This window comes from Glycine soja, chromosome 20, assembly GCF_004193775.1.
Source record: "Glycine soja cultivar W05 chromosome 20, ASM419377v2, whole genome shotgun sequence".
NCBI classification, from domain to species: Eukaryota; Viridiplantae; Streptophyta; class Magnoliopsida; order Fabales; family Fabaceae; genus Glycine; species Glycine soja.
Genome location: NC_041021.1, coordinates 39,369,617 through 39,395,655, shown reverse-complemented (window position 1 = coordinate 39,395,655; position 26,039 = coordinate 39,369,617). Strand labels below are relative to the sequence as shown.

Sequence of the window (26,039 nt, the reverse complement as noted above, 5' to 3'; positions counted from 1 at the left end):
GTAAATAAAATTAAAATAGAACGATTATTGTTATATTTTAATTTTAAGAGATTTTTTTTTTTACAAAAACATATAAAGACAGTTACATATAAAGTAAAAAAAGTGTATTAGAAGAATCCCTTGTACCCAGTCTTATTAGTTATTCTTACATATGCAAAACGGTAATTTTCAGATTCACTATTATTTGATATTTAACTAATGAATGTTTTGAAAAATATTTACTCATTTTTTTACAATATTCATACACTAAAGTTCAATTTTTTCAAACTCTAATTTTTATATTTAGCTCACACTCTTTTATCTTTGTCTCACTTTCTCATCAAGTCATTTATTATATCTAACATGTCTCATTCTAGTGTGAAAAAAAAATCTTTTTTTTTCAAAAGAAAAAATTATTTCTTCATTTTTTTCCATAAAAAATGGATAAATAGTATTCTTGTACTTCACATTATCATCTCCTTCTAATATCCAAAGTTTCATTTACTCTCATTGTTTAGTTGAAAATTATTATTTAATGACAATTTTAATTTTAATATTCTGAGATTACTATCTACACAAAAAGATAAACTGTCGTTGTATAATACAACAGAAAACTAAAGTATAAATTGTCCCAAGTGTATGAATAATGTAAGAAAAATGATCTATAAAATGTAAGATAACTTTCCCTCGGAGAAATGATAGATGCACACTCAAAAAAGTGAAGTGAGTTTTTTAAAGAAAAAAAAAAAATCTAAACTAAGCCATTTTATATAGGAGTTCAAGAAATTCATTTATTCCCCCCTTTTCCTCGAGTTGCAAAATATTGTATGCTTGAATCCTGTTGAGCCGATTAAATCATTCTCTGTATAGAAACAGTGCTTTGACAACTAACAAATATAAGCTGGCCGGAAAATTAAAGACAACTAACATGGCATCCCAAATTTCCAATCCAACAAGCAAAGAAATTGATTGATATCCGCATTTTAAACCACCAACAATGCTAAAGTGGTTCATCTGCAACGAATCCCTCCTATAATTTTTACAGATTATGGACATGTTGGTGATCTTTCCTATGTCGTCAGTGTGTTCTTACATTTTGGGATGCACCTAACATGGGGCTTGAATCCCAGCTATTGCCTCGTGTATCTGCATCATGTTGAGGTGGGATATACAAAGATACAGCCTGAAGCTCAGCAGATTGCACATGATGAATCTCATTATTGACAGTAGAGGGCTGAGCACCATTACGAGATTCAGCCAACATCTGGAAATATGCATGAGGTCCCCAACCTACATATTCACACATACAAAAGTTATGATTGGATATTTTCATCAAAATCGGAACTAGAAACCGTAATTTTAAAAACCCAAAAACAACTTAATGTGCTAAGAGATGACAGGGAAGCATAGGGCACAAATATATCAATGTATAGCACAGTCAGTCAAAACCTGATACAGAAGAAAGTTCTGCAATTAACTTTCAAAACCGATACAATTTGGAAAGAGAAGTGGAATGTCCCCGTACAAGAACTCAACCTGGGCTTTCTGTTGACAATTCACAGTCCACAGGATTGTGTCCAGCTCAAATTTATTTTGAATTTGGGCCTGAGTTTGGAATTAAGCCCAAAGCAATAAATATAAACTAAACTTTAAAATTAAAAATTGTAACTATTTTAGGTTTAAAAAATATTTTAAAATTGAAACACCAAGACTATGTTTATGTTTGGTTACTCTCAAAAGTACCTTTGCACATCAAAATTGTTCCTTGAAACTCAGTTTGAAGAAATAAGACTTGGGTTATTTTTTCAAGCTTAAGATTAAACTTAAATTTGCAAACTTTAATCTAAACATGCACTAAACATGGCAAATTTGTAGGAGCGGTTTGTTGCATATTGAAAAGTTCAGTAAATTTAGAGTATTACAAGTAAAATATACGTGCATTCTAGATTTAGATTAGACCCAGATATTTTGATTAAGCCTGAGCCTGGCTAAATGTCGAAAATGGGTGTGGCCTCAGATTTCAGATGCAGCTAGGCTGATATGGACTTCGACGGGATTCAAAGCAAATTATCACATCAATAATATCAACACATACTAAAAAGAAATGATTGACGGAAAAATTCATGGTCATACCATCTACGTCATATGGAGGTGGAAAGAATTGTAAGTAACAAAATGAAGCAATTATCATCCCTGGTAAAAGACATTCGTATCAGAAACTTTTCAAAAGGGTTTATTGAAATATATAATCAATCTGGCTTCGGGAAACAAACCTATAAGAGCTCCAGCAAACACATCTTGCCAATGATGCCAGTAATCATCAACACGAGAGACAGCAATCATAGCTGCCACGAGGATTGGTAAGAAAACAAGACAGAGCTTTGCAACATGCCCCCTGCGGTCAAATGCCCTAAGTTTTCCAGATAGATACCAAGCAAGATAAACAAGACCAGCAAAGGACCCTGGATACAAAATAATTGAATCTTTCTGAGCTTATATTGTGGTAATTTAGCTTGTGGTAAATTACAAAATGAGAAAAAGACAAGAAACAGATCATTCAACCAAGACACTGATGACTCAAAAAATGCATATGCTACCCCAAGCATATTTTTGGAATGAAAGAAAGCAAATTCAAAAGGTTGAGAAACTAAGGTGGTAATTGGTTTATTTTTTGTTTTCAGTTTCATTTGATATATTTTACTAATAATTATAAAAACGTCACATTTTTACTTTATTTCCTGTTTACAAGAAATTGCAAAGGAAATGGTGAAAAACTGAAAAACAACAAAACCTTTTCACCATTTCCTTTCCAACATCTTGGAAACAAGAAACTATTTGAAAACAAAGTAGCACTTTTTGCAATATAAATGAAAACAAAAATGTTTAATTGAACTATAACAGTAGAATTCTTGGTTTATTTTCTTTAACAAAGTAGTAATTTTGTAGTCATTTTCTGAAAGCAACTACAAAAATGAAACCAAACACCACCTAAACATTTCAAAACACACCAAATACCTCAACCTTTTGAAAGTAGTAAGAATAGACATGTCCTTAGAAAATTCATAATTTATTTTTGCTTTATTTGAAACTAACATCAGTCATCAAAAACAATTTCTGAGCTTGTAATTCTATTATAATTATATTCTAGAAGAATTTCATCCTGTACATACTGTAAGTGTAAGATTGTCAGTTGTCACTTACACAGATATCTGGAATCAACAAGACCACCCAAAGGAATGTCACAGACCCTGAGATTGTAAAAGAGTACTTACAAGAGGTATGTCCACTGGGGAAACTTTTGTGCCCTTCCTTAATAACACCCTTATCTCCAGTACACAGAACATTACTTGTTACTGGATCAAACACCTAAACATGTCATGCACCAATGGGGCGTTTATTGAGCAGTTAACTACATAAAAGCAGTACGTATCACATGGTAAAGATATTAACAAGATATCTTGGCAGTCCATAAAATTGAAAACTCACCCCTTTTCCATCAGGGAAACAACGCCAGAAGAAGTCTGGCCTTGGCCGTCCAACAGCATCCTTGATAGCATCAGTCATCACCGCAGTAATGAGTACAGAAAATAGAAGGCCTGGTGCATTTAGCAATAGGTTTCAGTATTCCAATGTGATAAGAAGGACAGAGAAAACATTCCGAGGTTCAGAAATGTACCCATTATAGCATGGTGGAGGTCATAGACATCCTTACGAATGAAATAGTAAACGAGAAAAACAGCCAGTGGTAACAATATTGCTATTATCTGTTCAGGAATAGTAGTACAAAAATTTATATCTTGAATATTAACAAAGTCAAGGATAAACATAACATATAATCTCAGTAATGGAATAAATTTCTTTGCGGACACAATCCAAGGAAGCTAAATATACCGGAACAGCCCAAAAGGGAATTGTATTAGCTTTCAATGGGTATCTAAGGTCTGTCATCATCCCCTCTCCAACAAAACGGTGAAATGGCTGTATTAAATTCAAGACAGCATCGATGATCACAAGAAGCAAAAGAATCAACCAGTCGTGCATATGTGTCCTTGCCACTCTAGTTCCATGTGATCTGATAGTATGCATACCCAACTGAATTTCTGGCATTTTTTTTGCTGTAAACAACACATAGGAAGGTTAGCAGGACTTATGTTAAAATTAAAGTACCAAAAGGAAGGACAGCAAGCGAAAAAACACGAGTACAAAACAAAAAACCATGTCACAGTGACAACTGAAAAATATATATAGTTTTTCTTTCTCGGTCTGCCTATGCTTCTAGGTACCTTCTATCTGATCTATTTTCCTGATATTTTATTGCTTTCATGCGGTTGTGCCTTGGCCCAAGACGAAACAAAACTCTCAACCCAAATACTCTGCAATCTGCAAAGCTATATAATTTAGAGGCTGAAGATTTTTTCTAAAATGCTCGCCCCATTGGGCCCCATTTTTTTAAGACTAAGTCATGTCTGCTGAAGGTCGCAGGACATCTCAATTTCGGAGTGACAATTTCTTTTGAGTGTCTGTGCAACCAGGGATGATTATGATGTGTAGTGAAGGTATTGGTCTATCTTTCCATAACGTGTGACAAATAAGAAATCACGGGACAGGGATTGCCTGTGCAGTCAGTTTTGACACAGTTAATCTTGCAGTAGTTATCCAGTGGCTGAAATTTTTTTCTTATGTTTATTAATGTGTCAAAAAGGAAACTAATTGTGTTGGTTTAGCAAGGTGTGTGAATGATTATAAATCATATGATATTATCCTCTATTCTCACAGATAAAAAAAAATTATTAATATGTAAAATTTAAAAGGAAAAAAAGTTAAAGGTTGACAATTTTTGTTCTCTCTCTCTAAAGAGAATCCTCAACCGTAATAATGCATCCCGGCTATTGCCTTTATTATTATGTCCTAGGATCTTACTACGTGTCCTGTTTCAGTAATGTACTATTTTATCAGAGATTTCAGTTTTAAATTAATGGAGGCGATTTGATCATGCATGTTTCGGTAGCTTATTTGTGGTTTGTTTCCCACAAGAATAAAGTACGAGTCTGTACTCTGTCTAACGTTCCAACAGGTTGGATATAAAACTGGATTCAATCCTATGAGCCTTGAGTTATATAGCCTTAAAGCTAAATATACAATCCATCCTTGACATACCACAAAAAAAATGTAAGAGGTTCATACATATCTAGTTATTTTAAACCTCCTGAAGGGTAACAGCTCGGCAAATCTGATCTATTAGATTATTTGCCACACAAGATATGTATGCATAAATTCTTAGCTCCTCAAATATCTCTCATCCTCATATAAAATCCCACAAATATCTGAACAACACACATTTAAGTAAGTAATAAAGTTCACTCTGTCCTACCACATTTTCATTTCTTATTTCTTAGAAAAAGGGCTACACGCTCTTCATCACCGAAAGAACTTGGAAGTGTTAGTTTAGGTCAAAGCAACAAAATATCAATACTGAAGCCAAAAAATTAAAAATTAAAAACACTTCGCAATTCTCGCAGTAACAAACATATAGTTGCATCTCTGGCAAGGGTTTCTTCCTCTTCCTTTTTTTTTCTTCAAAAAATTACATAGACGGAAAATCAAGCACTTCTCATACTACGGCCACAATTATTACTTCAAACTTTAACAAAATCAAATCGAACTGGGATAATTAAATCGTTGATTGAAGACGGTGACTAGTAACTTCTTCTTTTTTTTTTGTCACACGCCGTCGTTTCAAGAATTAAATGGATTTTCGAACTCCGGAAACTCAATCCATCATGGTTTTGACTTGGAACAGAAAACAGAGAAAGAAATAGAAAATGCGAAGGATAGTAGAGAAAGACGCAGAGAGAGTGAAACCCGTTAAGAAAGAAGAAGAACAATGCGAGGTGGTAGAGAGAGAAAGAGGAATGAACGCACCTGCAACGGCACGTGCACGAGATTCGAGGTAGCGGAAGGAGAAAGAAGGCGGAATGTAAATGGAATCAGGATTCGTGTCTGTTAAGGCCAATTTCAAAATCACAAAAAGGAGAAGGCGCGTGGGATTATTAAAGGGAAAGCAGTTTATTACCTTTTTCTCCCTTTCAGCAACCTTATTTATTTCTATTATTTTTATATTCTTACTAGTTATTATTAATCTTTGACTCAAACTATTTGTCTTTTTGAAGAATAAAAAAACACATTTAAAGAGTATTGTTGTTTATATTAATTTTTTTTATTGAGATGTTTATGGAAACATTTAGTGTACAATTATGAATTAAGTACTAGTTTAGTGTTTTAGAAAGAATATATACTTATATATTAAATTTAATATTTTTTATTTATAAGAATTAAAATACATATAGATATTTATAATAATTTATTATCATGTTTAATAAAGTGAAATTATACTTGCTGATCTATTAAACTTAATATGAAATCATAACCATGGATTTGTATGTTTATCCATCTTGATTGATATTAATAGAGTGGAACTTATTTTACATTTATTAAAAAACAGATAGTATAACTTTTTAAAGCACATAGGATTTAGCGACAAATAAAGGTTTTCTTAAAAAATTAGTACTTTTTATATTCTGCAGTTATGAATATTTTAAAATGATCGGTGATTTAAAATAAAAATAAAACAAAAAAAATAATAGATCCAATTAAGGAAAAATATTGTCTAACTTTATGTTTATAAAACTTAAACCTAAAATTTATTTTACAAATATCAACTTTTATAACTTAAACAGCTAAACCAACAAACTTTTTAATATACCGTATACAAGGTTAAACTTTTGATTGATATGGGTAGTTAAATCTTAAAATAATAATTTTAATATAATAGTATTGTTAAAAATAAAGTTGGTTAACCTTCTAGTTATAGTGATTCTCTTTCCACAACATGGAGTTGGTAATTTGTTCTTTTGTTTTCTCAATTATTGACTCCGTACTATGGAGGAGGAAAAAAAACACGAGTAAACTCTAAAAACAGCGGGTGGTGACAAACCGCCACCCTGCAATCTGCATGCATAAATAAACCAATGATTTCTTTACTGTTAAAGGTAAGCGAACCATTAAAATCTGAACATTATTAGCATTTATTTATTATTTTGTCGTTAAAACTATCTTTGATAAAATAAATACCAGTCTTTTGTTTTATCAACACTTATTTTCCATTCACAGGCTTCTTCTTTTTTTTTTCTTTCGCTTTTGCTTTTCTTCCTTTTGACTACTCATTCAAAATTGCATTAATGTCTCCCCATTCATAATACATTAGAAGTTATTGTGTAAGCTTGTCACATTGCAGGGTCACGGTCTGAGGTCCTAACCAAGCCAACACTCATTTTATTTATTTTGAATTTTTCAACACCTAAATGGACCTTTTTATTTTTTGAAGAGGAACGCCTGAATGTAAATTATACACTTTTACACAGTTAATTACTTCTTTTTTCTATGTCAGTGGGTGTTTATTAGTTCAGCTACTTGGTATTAGGATTAGAAACCGGTTGCCAATAATTTTGTCCTAACGCGTTTGAAAATGAAAAACAAAGAAAATCACTTTTTTCTCATTCATCTTTCTTTTATCAGTACATTGTTCATTTTTTATTATAATGAGTTCTCTACTCGTGATTTTCTTCGTTCCATTGAAGAGAGAAAAATTCGTATGCAAGTTTCACAAACTTTTTCTTCTTCTATTTCTGCATTTCTCATTAATTTCATACAGTAGAACGTTTTTTTTTTTGGAAAAATGACTATTTTTCTTAAATTTTTACCTCACTTTTCATAGTTAGAAAGAGACCCTCTTTTCCCCCGATAATTCCTGATTTTTTTGTTTTAACATATAGCCAAATATGATCATGAAAAGTACATGTTAACTAAGCTTATAATAAAAACAAAAAGGGCAAAAGACTGAGCTTATTGATGTTGAAAAGAGCAAAAGATTGCTTTGTGGTCACCCTTTAGGGGTATAATAAAATGAGACATTGGAACTGTCACTTCGTTAACACTTAAGATGGATGCAATACTTTTCGACAGCTTAAACACCAGATGTTGTTACTTTGAGCTTTTTTATGCAAGCAAAGAGACAATGTAGCGGGAAAGAGATTCAAGGTTTCAGAAATTGAAAGGGTAAATGAGCATGAGCATCCAAAACTTTAAAAAAAAAATTTATTATTAATTCAACTATTTAATTATTATTTTGATTCCTTCTAAAGTTAAGTTTCTCAGGTTCCCTCCAATGATATTATTTATTGGTAATTCGGTGTCGTCGATTACATCTCATGAAATGATCGATGCTGTTATTCTATTCCTATACTTGGCGTGTTTGGAGAGGACTGCCAATGGAATCTGGTTGCGGATAGCGTTAGTTGCAGTGAAAATATTTCGACTTTAGATTAAGTTTATTTCCATTTGAATGTAGAAGTTATCACTTTCAATCGGATTTTCTCTAATTATTAGTTTTGATCCAAAAGTTATTAGACACAAGTATGTTTATGAAAATATTCACATTTTGTTTGGTTTGAAAAAATTAAAAAGAGAAAATAAAAAAAGGAATTACATAGAAAGAAAATTATGAGAAATTTAGTAAATTTCAAATTATTTGGTGTGAAATATTGGACCAGTTTTTTTAATTTTATTTTTTAGAAAAAAATATTTTTCTTTAATAAAACAAGTAATTTTATAATTTCTTAAGTGTTTATCTAAATTTTTTATTTAAAATAATCAATTTTCTAATTTTTTTTAAAAAAAATATTATTTTTTTCTTAAGAAAACACTTTATAAAAAATATTTATTTTAAAATTATTTTTTTAGTTTAAACAAGTTCGTCTTTTAACAATTAGTCTTGTGAAAAGAAAGACTTTATTGGAAAAAAAATATTTTAATGATCTTTATATTTTGACTATTAGTCTTAGGATTTGTCGGTTGTAGAAATCTCTTACTCCAAATAGGAAAAAAAAAAGAAGGAAAAGATAATTTTTAAAATCAAATATGTTTTTTTCCTTATTTTTTAAAAATAAATTTAGTTCTAAAAATATGTTAATTGGTTATAGATCTTAAAAAATCTGTCAACGCTTTTAGTTCCTTTGTGAAGTGAATTGTACGTGTTTTAGCATATGAACTATTAATCTAATATAGCATCAAATGTGACAAGGTGTGCTTTCAATGTTTGAAATATTCTCAACTTTCAATTTTAGTCCTCATAAAATTTACACTTTAATTTAACCTTAATTATTTTAATCTAGCTTTAGATTCTTTAAATTAAATCTCTAGTTACTTCTTTTGTCCAATTTCACTTTCATCTTACTGACAGAATCACATAATATCGCTAAAACTACTAATGACTTGAATCATATGTGCACTGGTTTGACAATAAACAAATGACTTGAATCTTCTTCGCGTTTAATTATTTTGTTCATAATTACAGATTCGTGACCCACAGATGACACAGCCATATATATATAAAAACGTTAAACGTGCCAAAGAAGTTGGCGCCAACTGGAAGAAACGTGAAGTCGGCATATACGATCGCGCTATATCATGCCTTCCCCAGACCATCAAAACATGCCTAAGCGTGTCTTATTCAGCATTGATTATTTTACTTTTATGGTTTGTTTGATAGAAAGGAGAAAAATAATATTAAAAAAAATTACATTTTTTTGGAATTCATATTTTTCATTCTTTATTTTAATTTTAAATTTTCTTTTTTATTCTTATCTTCTAAATCGAACATATCCTTAATTTCTTGAGAGTTTATCTGTGCCCCTTAGCGTGTGCGTGTCATGTAGAGATTGAGTATTATAGTACATATTTTCACAGTAGTATTATATATATTGGGCCTGTAATTATGTGATTTCATGTGTTTGTTTTTAGATGTGATTAACATAGACAACACTCGTGCAATGCTTTCATTCATGGAATACTTTATTGTTTTTTCTTGTTTAGTTTAATGACATCTTTTTTTTTTTTATAATACTAATTTTGAAGTGAAAAGATTTGAACCGTTGAATATAATGAAAGGTTTTGATGGGTGCACTTTTACTCTCCAAGTCCAATCCAATAATTAATATTAATACCATGTTCTTCCTTTTAGCTACCTAAACATCAATACTCATTACTCAATTTAATTAATAAGAAAATTTGATAAATAAATAATATTATTGATTAAAAATATAATAATAATTAAATTAAAATTTTATTTAAAAATATCTGACAAAACATATCTTATAGCAAATAAGAATCATGATATATTTTTTGGTTAAATTAAAGAACGTGATCTATTGTCATTTCTAGTGTCAGGTAGATAAGTTAGGATAACAATATTTTAAAGAATAAGTTTTAAAATAATTTGTTTAAAATATTAGCTCATCACTGTATTTCTCATTCAGAGATTATATACCTCTAAATTAATTAATTTTTTTTAAAAAAAAAGACTAGTTTAATACTTATTTTTTTATAATTAAAGGAATGCTAGCCAGACAGGAGTAGGCAATCCCCATTATAAGGTCAAAATGGGATCCCATTAACGTACCATCTATTAACATAATCTAATTCAGCGGAAAGAAGCCGCCATTTTTCATTTTTTACAGTGGCAGTGCCAATAATGCATGAAGAAACAGAAGCTGCACAATTAGCTAAATCTAGTGGTTGCCGTGTAGAGAAGCTCATAAGTATACACAAAAGTAAGGAACTAGCTAGCTAGGGAGAAGATTAGTGCTATAGAAGACTATTACTTCTGTCCCATTTCCATGGCTTCCAAGGTTGGGCTACGGTAAGAGTAAGGGGTAAAGGTGGTATCACCATTTCTCCTTGGTTCTTGATTCGTAACCCGATCCTCCATGGCCTGCCCAACTGGTAATTCCCGATTAATATTTGCATTCGCTCGTGATTCCTCCATTGCCCGGAAATATGCATATGGACCCCATCCTGAAAAAGGAATTAATTAATTAAAAAGTGCAGCTCTAAACTCATTGCATCAGAGCATAATTCTACTCACGGTAGGTGAATGTCATTAATCCAAAAAAAAATTACATACAGTAAAACCTTATGCCACTTCCAAGGGTGAGACTCAAAGAAATATAATTCATATAGAAAAATATATATGATGCAATGTACTATATGAATTATTTTTGGACGACATAAATTCATAAATAAATCTGAAAGAATTTCTGGTGGCCCACCTATCATTACCACAAGTAGTGAACCAAATCCACCTTAAATATTTTCTTGAGTGTCATACATAGGAAAAGGAGTTATATGCCAAATTTAATTAAACTGCTCCAATACAACCAATTTAATTAAACTGTTCCAATACAACCAATTTCCACCTGACCTGGCTTTTTGTCCAGTAAAATCTGCTCTTGTTCTCAAATGAAATAATAATTTGGTGGTAAAAAGAGAATTAGTAACATATTTTTCAATATATTCTTTTTATTACATTTTTAATTATTAAATGAAATTTATATTAGAATACATAAAATTATGAGTGATACTAACTACATTAAGAATAAAATTTACATTATTTCATAATTTAATAAAATTCAACTAACAATAAAGAATATACATATAACTAATACTTCTCTTAGACACAATGGTGCATAATTACAAAGAATTTGAGTTTATGAGAAACTAGATATTGATATCATAGTCAAATACCCTTTACCATAAACATGTGACATGTATTATTTTCCTATAATATTTTAAAATTATATAACTATTAAGTTAATTAAAGGCTAAATTTTACCCAACTGGTATATATACATAACATGATACAGATGTAACCCAACTTAATCTAAGGATGCTTAAACTGGTTTATTACATCTCTATCATAATATTAAGTCAATTAGACTATTTAAAGACGTGCTTTGGATTTATTAATATAAAACTGAATTTTAAGTAAGTAAAAAAAAAAAACAAATCAGGCCATAAAGGAATCAATATGAACAATGAAGTACACAGATCAGATTCAGATTTTAAATTTAAGAAACAAATTAGCTCAAACTTTATAAGTTTAATTTAATCCAACTTATCGTTATCCCAAATTGTAAAGTACAATCTATAAATACGCATATATAGAAAGTATGAGGGCACATTTAAATTTATTATGTAAATAGTCATATATGTTATATATAGGTAGAGCCTCGGAAGAAATCAAAACATTAATATTCCATTCCATCAATGATTGTTTTGCAAAATCAAAACATTGGATAAATCAAGATATAAACATTTCGCATGCTGCTGGTGATAGTAATAAAAGAGACAAGGGTGTTACCTTCATCATTATAGGGCGCAGGGAAGAACTGCATATAACAAAAGGTTGCCACAACAAGCCCTGGAAGAAACATACAGTATAAGATGAGTTTAACTTTTATTTATTTTTTGCAAAATTAGTTTTGATAGTGCTCGGCTATGGGCCGGATCCTTTTACTACATTTTGAAGTAAATAAAAACAAACCTAGAATGCCTCCGGCAAACACATCTTGCCAATGGTGCCAATAGTCATCCACTCGAGAGATTGCAACTAGGCAAGCAACAAGTAGAGGAAGAAACACAATGCATAATTTTGCCACGTGCCCTTTGCGATCAAAAGCTTTAATCTTCCCCGATAGGTACAGAGACAGAAAACCTAGACCTGCAAAGGACCCTACAGAACAAAATTTATCAGACAAAGGTCTATCCATAAACAATTTTCTGTACAAATGAGCTAGTATAAGGATGAATAAATTAATATATATAGCGGTACATATATCAAATCCGCATTAGATTTCACATTTCACCGCAATAAAATTTAGCATTAAACTTGGAAACAATTCATTTCAGTATCTGATAAAGGCTCCCACTAAAGCAAACATGAAAAGAAGGGAACCACAGCAACAGAAATAGATAGAGAAAACTTGGGTACACTTAGGTAGATGCTTGATGTTATTCTGTAATCAAAATTAGTAGATTTTTATCTCGAAAACCGGCATTGTCTTTCAATATTGGCTTTTAGTATGTGAATTGTCAAAGTAAAGTTTTAACTTTTAACTAAAATAAAACAAGCTATTGAATTTTTAAGTTCTGTATATACTATAATTGTTGCTCACATGATGTATGGCCGCTTGGGAAACTCTTGTGTCCTTCTTTTATATCGCTAGCATTGCCATGACATACCACACCTCCCCAACTATCATAATTCTGTAAGGTTAATCAAAGAGAAAACGATTAATAATGAGCATTTATCCATCTGTATAAAATGACAGGTATACTTTTCTAGAAACATCTGACAACTCTTATCCACATCGCAGACAAAACCATCGTGTTATGACAATAAGAAAAAGAAAAATCAAGAATAATTGAAGAAACACAAAAGTGGATCTAGAATATTTTAATCCAAGGGTCTTATTATAGCTCTTGTGGAACCCGTATACATAACTTAGCAGTATAGCACAAGCAGCTGAAGGAACAAAAACAGAATCCCCTGCTATTGGTTTTTGAGTTGTGCAGTTATAAATCAAAGGGTCCAAAATTGTTAAAACATTTTTTCATTTTAAAATGAAGTTGATTTTCAATGTTTATCATCGGTGCATTTTTTTTATAACTGCAAATTCCTTATTCAGTTCCAAGAGTAAAAACAAAAACATTTTGGATAGTACTATTTCACACGTGTCTAAAAGTACTACTGAAGTGAAGTAGTTTTGTACTGGATTTAATTTTTTAAAAAATAGATAGAAAATTAACCATGAGATTGAATATTCTTTTCTCGGAAGTAGGTATTTGTAATACTTTTCTCTTGAAAAGGAAAAGATAATCTATTTTCCCAAAACTAATATTAAATGCTTTGAAGAATGTATAAAGAACGAAGGATAAAGTTGGGAAAAAAAAGCTACCAATATTTCTGAGTATTAAACATGTCCCAACAAAGGATAAGATAAGATGGAGCGAGGAGAAATTAAGACCATTATAGAGTACATACTCCAAGTCCAGGTCACAGTATGTGCTGTTTTGGACAGGGAAGTATAAGGAGTTTTATTGATACTCATTAATCTTTCTCTTACTAGATCGGTCCATTTGGTGATACAATAGTATGTTTAATCACAATTTCATTCTAGCCGAGAATAAAGTCTCAATCACTCATTAAAAATTAGTACTAAACCACTTATGCCACTAATTTTTTATATTTTTATTATGATTTTTAGCGCATCATTATTGTAACTTATAATATAAAAAAATACTTATTACTTCATTCCTAAGTCAAAAATCAATTCTCAAGCATTCATTAAACAAATTACTAAACCATTTATGCCACTAATTTTTGGTGTTTTTATCATGACTTTTAGCGCATCATTATTGTAAATTTTAATATAAAAAAATACTTATTAGTTCTTTAATCAATATTTATTAAAACCTCAGTCATTTATCGAAAGTTATAAAATACATAATAAAAAAAGTTATAAAATACGCGTTTGTTCATCTATCTATACAAATTTCAAAGCTACATTAACGGAGAAATAACAAAGTCCTTATCTAACATTAAAACAAACACACTTTTGCCTTTTTAACAAACTCTGTTTCAAGAGACATACAAACAGACACTGAGGATAGAGTCATAAAAACAGCAATGAATACTTGATTGTTGTGTGAAATGTTAACAGAATATTTTTTCTGGATTAAACAATTTAAAATATTTTTATAAAGAAATAAAATATTTAATGTTATTAATATATTTTTATCGTAATTTTCAATAAAAACTTTGTTTTTACCAAAACAACACATAACAAGAACCTGTAGTGTAGTGTATATTGACATAAACTATACAGTGGCACTTAATTTTCCTACCTCTACCCCATCGGGGAAGCAACGCCAATAGAAGTCTGGGCGAGGCCGGCCAACTGCATTTTTTATTGCATCGGTGAAGACCCCAGTAATCAGAACAGCAAATAACAAACCTGCTAGCAATGAAGCACATTAACACCAATTCACCAATTTCTCAACTAAATATTCATGCACATGCGTTTATTAACCTTCAGAATTTCACGTTTTAGCAAGTTATATGTTTTTATTTTCAACAAAACTACCAAAATCTATCTTAATGAAATAGCTTTACTCCAATAATATGAACTCTAATAGTTTTCTTTAATAATGTAAGATTATCAAATTCAAAATACGAACTCTGTTTGTTTCCCTTCATTAATGTAAATTCAAATATTCATTTTCTTCCTTAAAATCAACTTTATAGTTTACACTATTCATTTTCTCTATTGAATAAGTTTATTTAAAAAATTAGATAAAAAAAATTAACAATCAAATGTTGGCCTAATATTTAAATGACTAAAATACTCTTGACATATACAAAGATGATACATGTGCCAAAGGCAAAATGTTACCTAGAACACTGTGGTGCAAATCATAAACATCTCTCCTGCGCATATAGAAGAGAAGGAAAACGGCCATTGGCAACAGAACCGCATATAACTGATCATTAGAACAAAAAGAAGAAAAAAATAATTACAATTACTAGCATCAAATAAAAAACAAGCCGTTGGCTCATAAAGAAGACGTGCGAGAAGCAAACAAAGTAAGCCCCTCTCAATATTTTCTATCATATATTTGAACAAATTTCCCAAGAACATGACAAATTTATAATCATACAATTAAATAATTGAATGTTGAGCAGGTATAAAAAATGATACCAGAAGCAAACAAAAAGACCCCTAAGACTAGGAAGCAACCTAGAGAACTTTAAATTAGAGTTATGCAGTAAAAAAAAGAATAACAACACTTACAGGAACAGCCCATACGGGCACCGTGTTTTCTTTCATAGGATATCTCAGGTCCTCCATCATGTCCCTTCCCACAAAGCGTTTAAATGGATGAATGACAAAAAGGACAATCTCTATCACTATGAGAAGCAGCAATATAAGCCAATCACGAGCGTGTTTTCTTGCAAGTGATGCTCCATGGGACTTGATTGTGTGAGCCGAGGGATCAACCTGCTGCCTCATCCCTCCCTGTCCCTGCCGTAATAAACAATCAAGAAAACGTCTAACTAAATGTCTAAATTCAGAGGGTAAAATTCAGAACGAAATTGGCACGATATATCTATAATATATAATATTTATCTCATTTTGTATCATTTTTCTTCTGCTTAGTTTTACTTTCAATTATTATAAACTACTACAAGAGTAGTTACATCTTTAAAAAAACAAGAACAATCTTATTTAGTGTCATTTTTCTTCAGGTCATTTTTACCTTCAACTATTGTAAATTACTATATAATTTTATTCTAACTTTCAAGAGCATTTGCATCTTTAAAAACAAGTTACACCAAATTATATATATAACTAACTTCCAAGTTAGACAAAGAATACCTTTTTTGCACTCGTATATAATAATAATAATAATAATAATAATTGTTAAAAATATTAGCTTTGATAACAAAAGAATTTAAATTGTGACTTTTTCCCATTTTCTCATTCTTTAATCATTCAACTCACCTTATAACTCTGTACATATACTCTAATTGACAAGGCAAGAGTAAATAATTACCACTTGGAATTGAAACATTTCCAGCCACACCACATGTTTGGTTTTTTCAAACTTATCATATGGGGACCCCAACAGGGAGAGTACAAATCTGGCTGGCAAAAATCATGGTTTTAAATTATGACCACTACAACGATAAGGTTTTTTGAAATTGCAATTCATTTGTCTATAATTTGTCTATCAAGGTTTTTGAAGTCAACATAGACCTTGCAAAAAAACAAATTTTCAAATGGCTTTGCGAAACAAAAAATCTGGTAAATGTATTAATAGATTGAAAATGAGTAATGCAACACAAAATTTACCAGAATTTTTATTAAAAAAAATGAAATGCTACCGTGTGAGATGAAGAATTTATAAAATTGACAAAAAGAATGATGAAATTCTGAATTTTATTCTTCTGTGGACCATTTTATTTGATTTTGAGAGTATGCTCTGCCGAACTCATCTCATTCGATTTTACTAATAGACTAATATCTTTTTTGTTATCAGAAATTTGTGGATGAAAAATAAACAGAGTGCTACTACTACCACTGCATAGGAGAAAAGGAAACGATAGAAAGCGGAATCGGAGAGAAGTTAAATTAAGAAGTACCTGAAACGGTAGCCAAAATCTTTGGAATGAAAAGAAATTAGCACGCGACACCGGCTCCATGTGTAGAGAAGCAGAGAATTTGCAGTCCCTAAACTGTGATCATGAAAGAAAGTATGAAATTGAGGCAATAATGGTGAGAGGATGGATATAGAGAAAATGAGAAGTCTTATCCCAAACAGAAACGGGGAAAATAAAATATAAATGGGAGTGTGCAAGTGGAGAAATATCAACTTCCTCTGTCTGTTGTGCTGTTACCTTTTGAAAAGTCTCCAATTCTTAGAATGAGAGAAAAAGATGTTCAAGATTTTATCAGAAATAATTATACGATAATAAAACTGTTGTGATTGTGAAGAAGAAAACAGAATCAACTCAACTCTCCGCTTTGAAATCAAATGGTTTGGCGCGGGGCGAGATGGAGCGGTTCCTGCTTCAACCAATTCTAGATCCGTTAACCAACTCCTATTCCTTTTCTCTAAAAAATATATATATATGAACATTTTAATAAATTTAATTAAAAATACTGACTATAATATTTTTTACACTTCAATATATATATATAAAAATACACTTTTATTCTACTTTTTGTCTTGTGTGTACACAGTAAGGAGGGTTTGTCAGGGAGAGTTTTTTTTTAAGCTGGAATCATAAATTTTGGAAATTAATAAAATACGTTGAGTTGATTAGTCGGAATATTTAGATAAGTTTTTTAAATCAAATAATTACGTCATATTTTTATTAGTTATCTTGATTTAATAAGAGTAATATGATATTTTTTTATTATACTAAAAGAAAAATTATCTCGAGAAAATAAGATTTTCACTTCTAGAAAATTTTTGTGAAAAATTAATTAAAAAATATTACTGAAAAATATGTTTTCATACAATAATGTTATTTTTTAAAAATAGATAAAAAATATAAGAAGAAACTAAGATTCCTAACCTAAGATTCTCACGGAAAAGTTACATCGAATATATGGTAACAGTTAATACTATTGACTTATTTGTTTTTTTTATCAACAATTGTAATTTATTAGAATAGTAGTTTTATTAGTAGAGAAGATAAAAAAATATTTCTTTTTCTTTTTTTTCTTGCTTGACCATCCAATTCATGTTATATTTGTATTATTGACTTATTTGTATTATCAATTTATTCCAAATTATATTAAATGTATTTTTTAAAACTACTATTATAAAGCCAATATTTATTTTTTTAGAATAATTACTTTAAAAGTTGATATCTAATATAGTGATAAAATATTTTTAGCATTGTAAAACCTGAAATTATATTCATGTGTAAAAAATTGTTTTATGTGTGAAAAAATGTCTTTTTTCCCCATACATCGGAGAAACTTAAAGAGAATGTCAAAATAACACTATTGAAACAATGTTTTAAACACAATTAAAAATAATTATTTAAATATCAAATAGTAACTATTTAATGTTAAAATAATGAATAACATCACTGTTATACTTACACTACTACATGTTGCAAGTTTTTTTTATAGTTAAACTCAATCTAACTCATAACCATTCTTTTATTTTAATTATCCGATTTATCAGGAAAAATAGACACACAAACCTTTTAAAAATAGACTATTGGTAATCATTCCACTTGAACAGAATAATAGCTTCTTCTTCTTCTTCTTTTTAAACAAATTCAACGAATTAAATAATGGAACATGGTGCAATTTTAGTTATGATAAATTGCAATAGAAAGTTGTTATCTAAAATTTCAAAAAAGAAACAATTAAATTAATTTATTCAGTGTATTCTTATGGAACAGTCAGAATGATGTGGTGATGCCGATTATTTGGTTATCTGTTCAAGTGCAATACATTATAGTTGGAAAAATTAAAGTAACCTTAATTTCTACTCCTGATCAAGAGATTTTGATTTATTCATCAAATGATTCGAATTCTTGATTATATATGGTAGATAAGACGTCCACATCACCCATTTGCAAGACGGGGTCAGTCCAAGTTAATCTGGCTATTAAATTTAAAGGTCGCACAACCTTTCCATATGGGACCAAGTGTTGCATATGCATTAATTTTAACTTTAAGAGTACATGACAAAATCAAAATAATATCAGTCATAAGGATTTATGCATACACAATTTCTTTTTATGCAGCTATGTCCCCCTCTTTGAATAAAATTTAAATATGAACAAGAATAGTTTGATTTCGAGATCATGATTGTGTAAAAAAAAACTTACACTTAGAATTATTTGATTATATACTTGTAATAATGTTTAGTTAGTTTTTTTTAAATTTACTTCATCTTATAATCGAGACGGAAATAGTATATGTTAAATTATGTATGCTGACCTATTATTTTTGCGTATTTCACATGCAAGTTAGGTTGATTCGTCCTTTTTTTTTTCTTTTTTTTTTATATTCCCTAATCTCAAACTTAATCCAATTCCAAATTTTATTATTCACATATCCTTTTTCCTATTCATACATTTACATCTGGTCTCATTTACCTTTTTAAATCAATATACTAGTATATACGTACATATATTACCCCACTTATTTTTCAGTATATTTGTATTTTTATTATTTAGATGAGTTGCCTTACCCACTTATTTTTCAAAGTAAAAAATGTTTGATGGCGATTGTTATAGTATCTTTTAATTTTAAAGGGTTTCGGTGTGAGTGTGTTTTTTTTAATTAGTCAATGAAATATAACTTACGTGTCTCTCCATTATTCAAATATGATACTAATACAATATTAACATTTCAAATACTTACACTTGAATGTAATGCTGTATAATATTTCTAAGAATAACGCGTCACAAATTATACCGTCAGTCGAACCCAGAAATATATATCAATACTATACTATTTCTATATATAAAAAAAAAATATGCAAATAAGATATTTTTTTTCTTTTGGTAAAAATGCTAATAAGACTTTGTGACTGAAGTACAACGTTTTTTTAAAGAATCCACGTAAAGAGAGAAAGAGCAGCAATCTAAAGAATCCAAAGAATAGGCAATAGCAGCGGGTCAAATAATCTAGTCATGTAATTATAGCAGAGGGTGGAGCTTTGAAATGGCTTACACGCTTCTGAAACGCCCTCAGAAGAAAAATGTTACACACACTCACACATTATTCCATGCCTACTAATATGAATGGTTTCACCTAATACCAAAATCAGCAGCAATTGGGCCAATTCAATGGAGACTAAAATGTGCAGGAAACGGTCAACAAGTTTGAAATGACAGCTTCCTCGTCACAAAATGGAAGCTTAGTGGTGACCCTTCTTCTCTGCCGTCCACTTGTTCTAGATTAGCCTCGCCCTAAGATTTTTTTGGCTTTAAGATTGTATTTGATTTAGAAGATGAAAATTAAAAATATATTTTTAAATTAAAATAAAGTATAAAAAGTATGAGATTCACATCAGACTTCGCATTATTTATTCTCTATTTTTTTCTTTCTCAGTTCCCCCACTATCAAACACACTTTAAGGCAAGTTTATTATGAGAGCTGTCTATATCTTGTGGCATTTTTCTCTATAACCGATCATGGTTTAGTGGTTTACCGTATATCCATTTAGTTCTAGTTGCCAATAATTGCTCACAGTAATTGGTTTTCATTACATCATTCAATTATCAACTTGTAAGTGATTAATAATGTAATTAAAAAATAATTAACTAGCTAGTGTTTACTTCTGATGTGAGTGTTCAAACTCACTAGTGGCGTGTTTAAAAATGCGATTGAACCGTAAGAAAGCTGTGATGTCAAAGGTATAATGAATCCTTTCAATTTGGATTTTGAAATCATGTTAAATGTAACTGTTAACGCGTGTTCAAACACGCTATAAATCTTTTGAAGAATTTTGTAGTGAAAATAAAATTAAGGACGAAATGAGAATTAGTCCTGTAAGCTGCTACCGAAGGTCTTAACCCAAAGTAAAATCCTCCCTTAAATGTATTTTTACAACTAGGGAAAAAAAAGGTTTGAAAAACTGATTTTACTTATATTCTCAAAAAATTAAATTGGTACGAATCAAAATTAACTGATTAAGTTTTTAACGAAATTGAAAATGTAAGATTTTATTGATGTGGCCTAACAAATTATTAACAGTTTTTTCTATGGCAAAGATTAAACGGATAATATATTTTTTTTTATCTCGCGACATTTGGGCTTCCATTTCTTTCTTTACGTCGATAGTTACGTTCACTGCTAAATTCTGCAATTGGGCTTTACTAAATATACTTATGATCTACAACCCCAAATAAGTTATGGAATATGGATTAAAATTTAGCAACTTCAGTGGATTGGGTAAGTATCATTTTTTTTCTTCTTTTAATTGTAAGTTATTTCCACTTGTTGATATGAGTTCTCAAAATCAGATTCTACCAACAACATAGGTAATATATGAGTTCAATTGCATATATTTGTTTGGAAATAATAGTTTCATCCCTTTTTACTAAACAAAAACAAGATTTTGTTGTATAAATGAATAACAAAATTATATTTTCGTGGGAAAGATATTTTTGAAAATTAGTAAAAACTACCCACGTGGATAGTGAAAAAAATTGATAGCGTAAATAGTAGCTCCCTATAGATTATGAGCTACAAGCCCAAAAAAGTTATGGATTAAAATTTAGCAACTTCAGTGGATTGGGTGAGTAGCATTTTTTTTTTTTTTTGTGTGGACTCGGACACCATTGCGATATGATTCTTTTCTTTTTCTGTTAATGTAGAAAAAAAAAAAAATAGAAACGACATTTGCTGAATTACAATTGGCAAGACTGAAAACCGAAGAGACAAGCAAGACGAAAACAAAACAGGGGACAAGAACCAACTGCTATTTGAATTCAGTTTTTTCTTTTTACTCTTTTTAAATAATAAATATGAATGATGGGTTGTGAACAGATCCGACCTGGATTTCTGTTTGATAGTTTTTTCTTTATTATTTAGATTTACTTTGGTCTAGTTTTTATGGGTTTTTCTTTTCAAAAGTAGAAGTCTTTCTAATTAGTTTTTAACTTTTTATAGAAAATTTATGTTTTGGACCTTCACCTAGGTTTATTAAAAAGAATACCTTTATTTTTAAGAGTTGTTTCCAAAATTGTGGTCCTATTTTCCAAACTGCTTGAAGCAGACAAAGACCTTGTAATTCGTAGAATTGGTTGAACTAGAAAATCCAAATCATAGTGTAAAAAGGTTTGATAGGCCAGCTCGAAAAATTGAAGGCCATTCCATTGTGCCATGGTCATGATCTTGCAGATGATGTATACTAAACAATGCGTTAAAATAAAAAATAAAAAGAATATTTATCTTATCGTTGTTGGCTGATGCTCTTGGCAGTTGGCATAGTTGTGTTTTAATTTTCTGAATGATGAAAAAATAATCATCTTATATTATTTTGTCTTAACTATTGTATTTTATCTTATCTTATTTATTTTAAGAATTTAAGATTTATTGGAGCATCTGTAATGTAACGGTTGATGATTAGTTGGCGACAACCTGGGGCTCTTAAAAAGGTAAAAACGAAAGCGGGGGCTCCCTAAGGTTGGATTGTGTGCTTAGTAAAGTGAGCCCAATCCATCCTAAAACTTGATGGCTGTTCCTTAAAGAGCACACACTCTGTCTTCTAATGCTTTGGGCACATTGCACTCTTACCTTAATGTTCTCAGTACCCTTCTTGAAACACCAACATTGAAGGCTCAATTGGGTACAGGACCTTTTTGTTATTAGATTATTTTTATAAACATTTGTAAATTTCAATAAATCATCAGTTTTAGCTTTAAATAAACTAATTATAGTATGTTGTGAATTGATTGTAAGAGTCATACTACACTCAATTCCTATATTATAAATTCAAGATTAAATTGCTCCCATTTTAAAAAAAAAGTTTAAATTGATCTCTTTTAATATTTAAAAATATAGTTTCCTTCTATATATATAAAAAAATACGAGTTATAATTTAGGAGGCTTTTGTTTAAAAGAATATATTATAAATTCAAGATTAAATTGCTCCCATTTTCAGGAATGTATATATGGAAATGTAATATTCCTATGTTTGTTAGTGTTTTTTAAAAATATCTATGGATATTATTGATTCCTATAAATGTTATAATTTTTTTATCATATTTTCCTACATTTCTATTCTCATGAGGAGGGGATGAAGAAGTGATATTCTCAGCAGAATGTGAGAATTCATTGTCTAATAACATAAATGTAAGTTTTTATTTTAAAGTTATAAAATTAGTTTGATGGTAAAAGAAGAAGGAAAGGAGAAAAAGGTGGTTAACTTAATTTTTCCTGCAAACAAAATACTAATAATTAACCACTAATATTTGTCAATAAAAAATTATAAATTCTTCTTTCATTTATTTTTTTATTTAAATTATTTTAAATTTTAAAAAACTATTTCAGTGAATATTAAAATATAATCAAACATGTTTTTTTTTAAAAAAATCTAGAAATAATATTCTCATATTATATTATTAGAAATATAAAAAGATTCTATAAAATTAACATCTCTTTAACTTTTCATTATAAGTTAATTTATAATGATAAATGATTATGAATGTGTTTCTCAAGTAATGTTTTGTCTGTTTTAAATATTGTTAATTAAACTTTTTTACAAAGCGATAAAATTAATAAATATTTTATACTATATAATATTAAAAAAGTTTAAAATTTATACAGTCGTAATAAAATAAGAACCCCAAACATTATATTACGGTGTGCTAATTCGCCCATAAATTAGCAGTTATTCATTTTCTGTCCTAATCATCCCTTCAAGTTATTGAAGTGCTTCTTATAAAATTTTACACAGAAGCAAGAAGAATATAGTAGTGGTGTCATCATTGACCACCTACACATACACCATATAGTAGATTAGGCACTATATTAAGCCTTAAAAAAAATAGTAGATTAGTCATAATGGACCCAGAGAAATATTTCAGACCCACCTCATTTTTCATGCTAGTTGAACAGAAATTCCATACCAAGTTGGGATAGTGGGGCTATTTCATCCTCCTTTTATGAAAAGACTAGTGTTTGTTTTAGAGCGGCATTAATAGGGCGAATATTCAATTTTAGTAGGCTTTAGTAGCCTCATCACACATCACACTACAGATTCAATCCATATCTTTCTCTATTTTGGCTATAATATAAGATCATTACCATGATTTAAATCTTGACTACAACCCTTCAATGATGGTAAACCATACTTTCTTCTTTTACATTTTGTCGCTAATATTATATTATATTGTTCAAGATTGATCGTATCCCCAAGTAAAGACATAGTTTCCAATTAGTTTGTCTTTAAGCCAGACTAGGCTTTTACCCTCCTCAAGATGCTGTTTTGTTTTGAGTAAAATATTAACTTGAACTTAAAATTATTACCATTAATTAATTTGTTTAGTTTCTAATATTATAAAAATAATAATTTTTAACTACAACATTCAATTATTAATTTTATCCATGAAACGATACTAGTAGATAATTTAATCCTTAAAATTAGGAATAAAACAAACTCAATTCGTAAGTTTTAATAATTTATGAATCAATTTGGCCTTTCATGCACATGTTAGAGATTAAATTGACAAATGCACACCACTATGAAGTTGACTTTTACTCAATTCATGGATCAAGTTTATTTGTTTATTTATGTAATAATAACTATGAAACATTAAATTGACTAAAAGTGTTGGCTAATTTCAAGACCTAATTATTGTATTTCTGTAATGTCAGTAATTACATTGATTAATTGTATAAATTTTGAGTACCAAATTAATGTTTTACTTGTTTGTTTTTCTTGTATTATTTTCTGGTATCTTTATATGCCAAACCAAATATATATATAAATATATATATATATATATATATATATATATATATATATATATATGATTTTTCCAAGTAAAAGTATTATTTTTTGAGAGTTGGACAATGTGAGCAGTAACCGTACTTGTCCAAAACCAAAAACAAAAAATTAGCCCTACTTTGTTGAATCTTATATTGTTTTGTTGTGAGTGAAATTTCTTTTGAGAATTGATGTGTTCATTTAATTTTTGTAATTTTACTTGAATTCTTAATATAGGGTTTTTAATTCGACTAAAAAAATAAACGGGAATAAGCAATATTAATTTTGTCGTAAAAAAATCGAATGTAATATTTAAGTGGTTTATTATTTCGATTAAGGGCATGGATAAAAAAAAAAAAGAAACACTATTATTTGAATTTACATTGATATATCCTTTTTAAATTTTGGTTCTGATTCTAATTCATTTTCTAGACATAGATTAAAATTAAAATATAATTGCGTTTGCCGGGAGTCGAACCCGGGTCTATTGCTTGGAAGGCAATTATCCTAACCGTTGGACTACAAACGCTGTTTTTATGAAGTTTTTACACGTTTAATTATAAAAATTATTTTTCTTTACAAACTCGATTTTAATATTAAAGCTAATACTTATTTCTTTAAATGCGGCTGGCAACAATATACCATTGAAATCACTTGAAAAAGGGGATATTGTAACTTGTAATAATGGAGGCTAAAACTAATTTTGAAAAAGGCAGAACAACAAGAGGGTGGAGAGGAGAGGGAGAGAGAAGAAAAACAATTTTCTTCTAAAAAGTTCTTTTACTTGATTCTTTTTAAAAAATTACGTATTTTTCTTTTTCCTTATGAAAATTAAGTTATTTTTTTTAAGAACTTTTAAAAAATGTATTTCTCTTAATTTTTTCTTTTGAAAACAAATCAAATATTACCTTATCGATCACGAGCTTATATGTTTGACATCTATATCCATTGAAATGCAACTGAAAAACGTGTGCTCTGTTTTAGAATAATGCTCAATGCGTATTCTTCATTTTATACTACCCTTTTTTTATTAATCAAATACCCACCATATTAACTAATATTTTACTTGCTTTAAAACAAAACTATCAGTTTACTTATTATTATCCGTTAAACTACGTGTAATTTATCAT

General features: G+C 29.5%; 2 protein-coding genes and 1 non-coding gene across 5 annotated transcripts; all 3 read right to left on the bottom strand.

The window, feature by feature from the left end:
- Positions 1-750: 750 nt before the first annotated feature.
- On the bottom strand, positions 751-6,038 carry LOC114401512 (lipid phosphate phosphatase 2-like). Of its 2 annotated transcripts, XM_028364032.1 has the most exons (9): positions 5,902-6,004; positions 4,263-4,359; positions 3,871-4,094; positions 3,656-3,743; positions 3,466-3,575; positions 3,252-3,345; positions 2,253-2,441; positions 2,113-2,172; positions 751-1,269 (listed from the first exon to the last, which is right to left on the bottom strand). In XM_028364032.1, exons 3-9 carry the CDS (start codon positions 4,084-4,086, stop codon positions 1,058-1,060), a joined length of 969 nt encoding a protein of 322 aa, XP_028219833.1. In that variant the 5' UTR covers positions 4,087-4,094; positions 4,263-4,359; positions 5,902-6,004; the 3' UTR covers positions 751-1,057. The 2 variants fall into 2 exon arrangements, with proteins under 2 accessions (XP_028219833.1, XP_028219834.1); XM_028364033.1 differs by lacking the exon at positions 4,263-4,359 and having other exon boundaries at positions 5,902-6,038.
- A 4,424-nt stretch (positions 6,039-10,462) lies between these two features.
- Positions 10,463-17,529, bottom strand: LOC114403877 (lipid phosphate phosphatase 2-like). Of its 2 annotated transcripts, none has more exons than XM_028367087.1 (9): positions 17,336-17,529; positions 17,081-17,173; positions 15,729-15,959; positions 15,330-15,417; positions 14,782-14,891; positions 13,050-13,140; positions 12,419-12,607; positions 12,236-12,295; positions 10,463-10,890 (listed from the first exon to the last, which is right to left on the bottom strand). In XM_028367087.1, the coding sequence occupies exons 2-9, from the start codon at positions 17,138-17,140 to the stop codon at positions 10,694-10,696; spliced, it is 1,026 nt and encodes a 341-aa protein (XP_028222888.1). In that variant the 5' UTR covers positions 17,141-17,173; positions 17,336-17,529; the 3' UTR covers positions 10,463-10,693. The 2 variants fall into 2 exon arrangements, with proteins under 2 accessions (XP_028222888.1, XP_028222889.1); XM_028367088.1 differs by having other exon boundaries at positions 17,455-17,526.
- Positions 17,530-25,366: 7,837 nt separating this feature from the next.
- Positions 25,367-25,438, bottom strand: TRNAG-UCC. Its single transcript has one exon. It is a non-coding gene; the product is annotated as a tRNA-Gly (tRNA).
- Positions 25,439-26,039: the final 601 nt, after the last annotated feature.

Bases quoted from the DNA above. Each gene is read 5' to 3' on its own strand.
- LOC114403877 (XM_028367087.1), bottom strand. From the start codon at position 17,140: ATGGAGCCGGTGTCGCGTGCTAATTTCTTTTCATTCCAAAGATTTTGG. The intron at 12,608-13,049 runs GTGAGCAACAAT...TTTGTTCTGTAG, and splicing joins CCCAAGCGGCCATACATCAT to GGTCCTTTGCAGGTCTAGGT. The intron at 12,296-12,418 runs GTTTGTTTTTAT...TGTTTCTTCCAG, and splicing joins GTTTGCCGGAGGCATTCTAG to GGCTTGTTGTGGCAACCTTT.
- LOC114401512 (XM_028364033.1), bottom strand. From the start codon at position 4,086: ATGCCAGAAATTCAGTTGGGTATGCATACTATCAGATCACATGGAACT. The intron at 3,576-3,655 runs GTACATTTCTGA...TAAATGCACCAG, and splicing joins CCTCCACCATGCTATAATGG to GCCTTCTATTTTCTGTACTC. The intron at 1,270-2,112 runs GTATGACCATGA...GTGAATATGTAG, and splicing joins ACCTCCATATGACGTAGATG to GTTGGGGACCTCATGCATAT.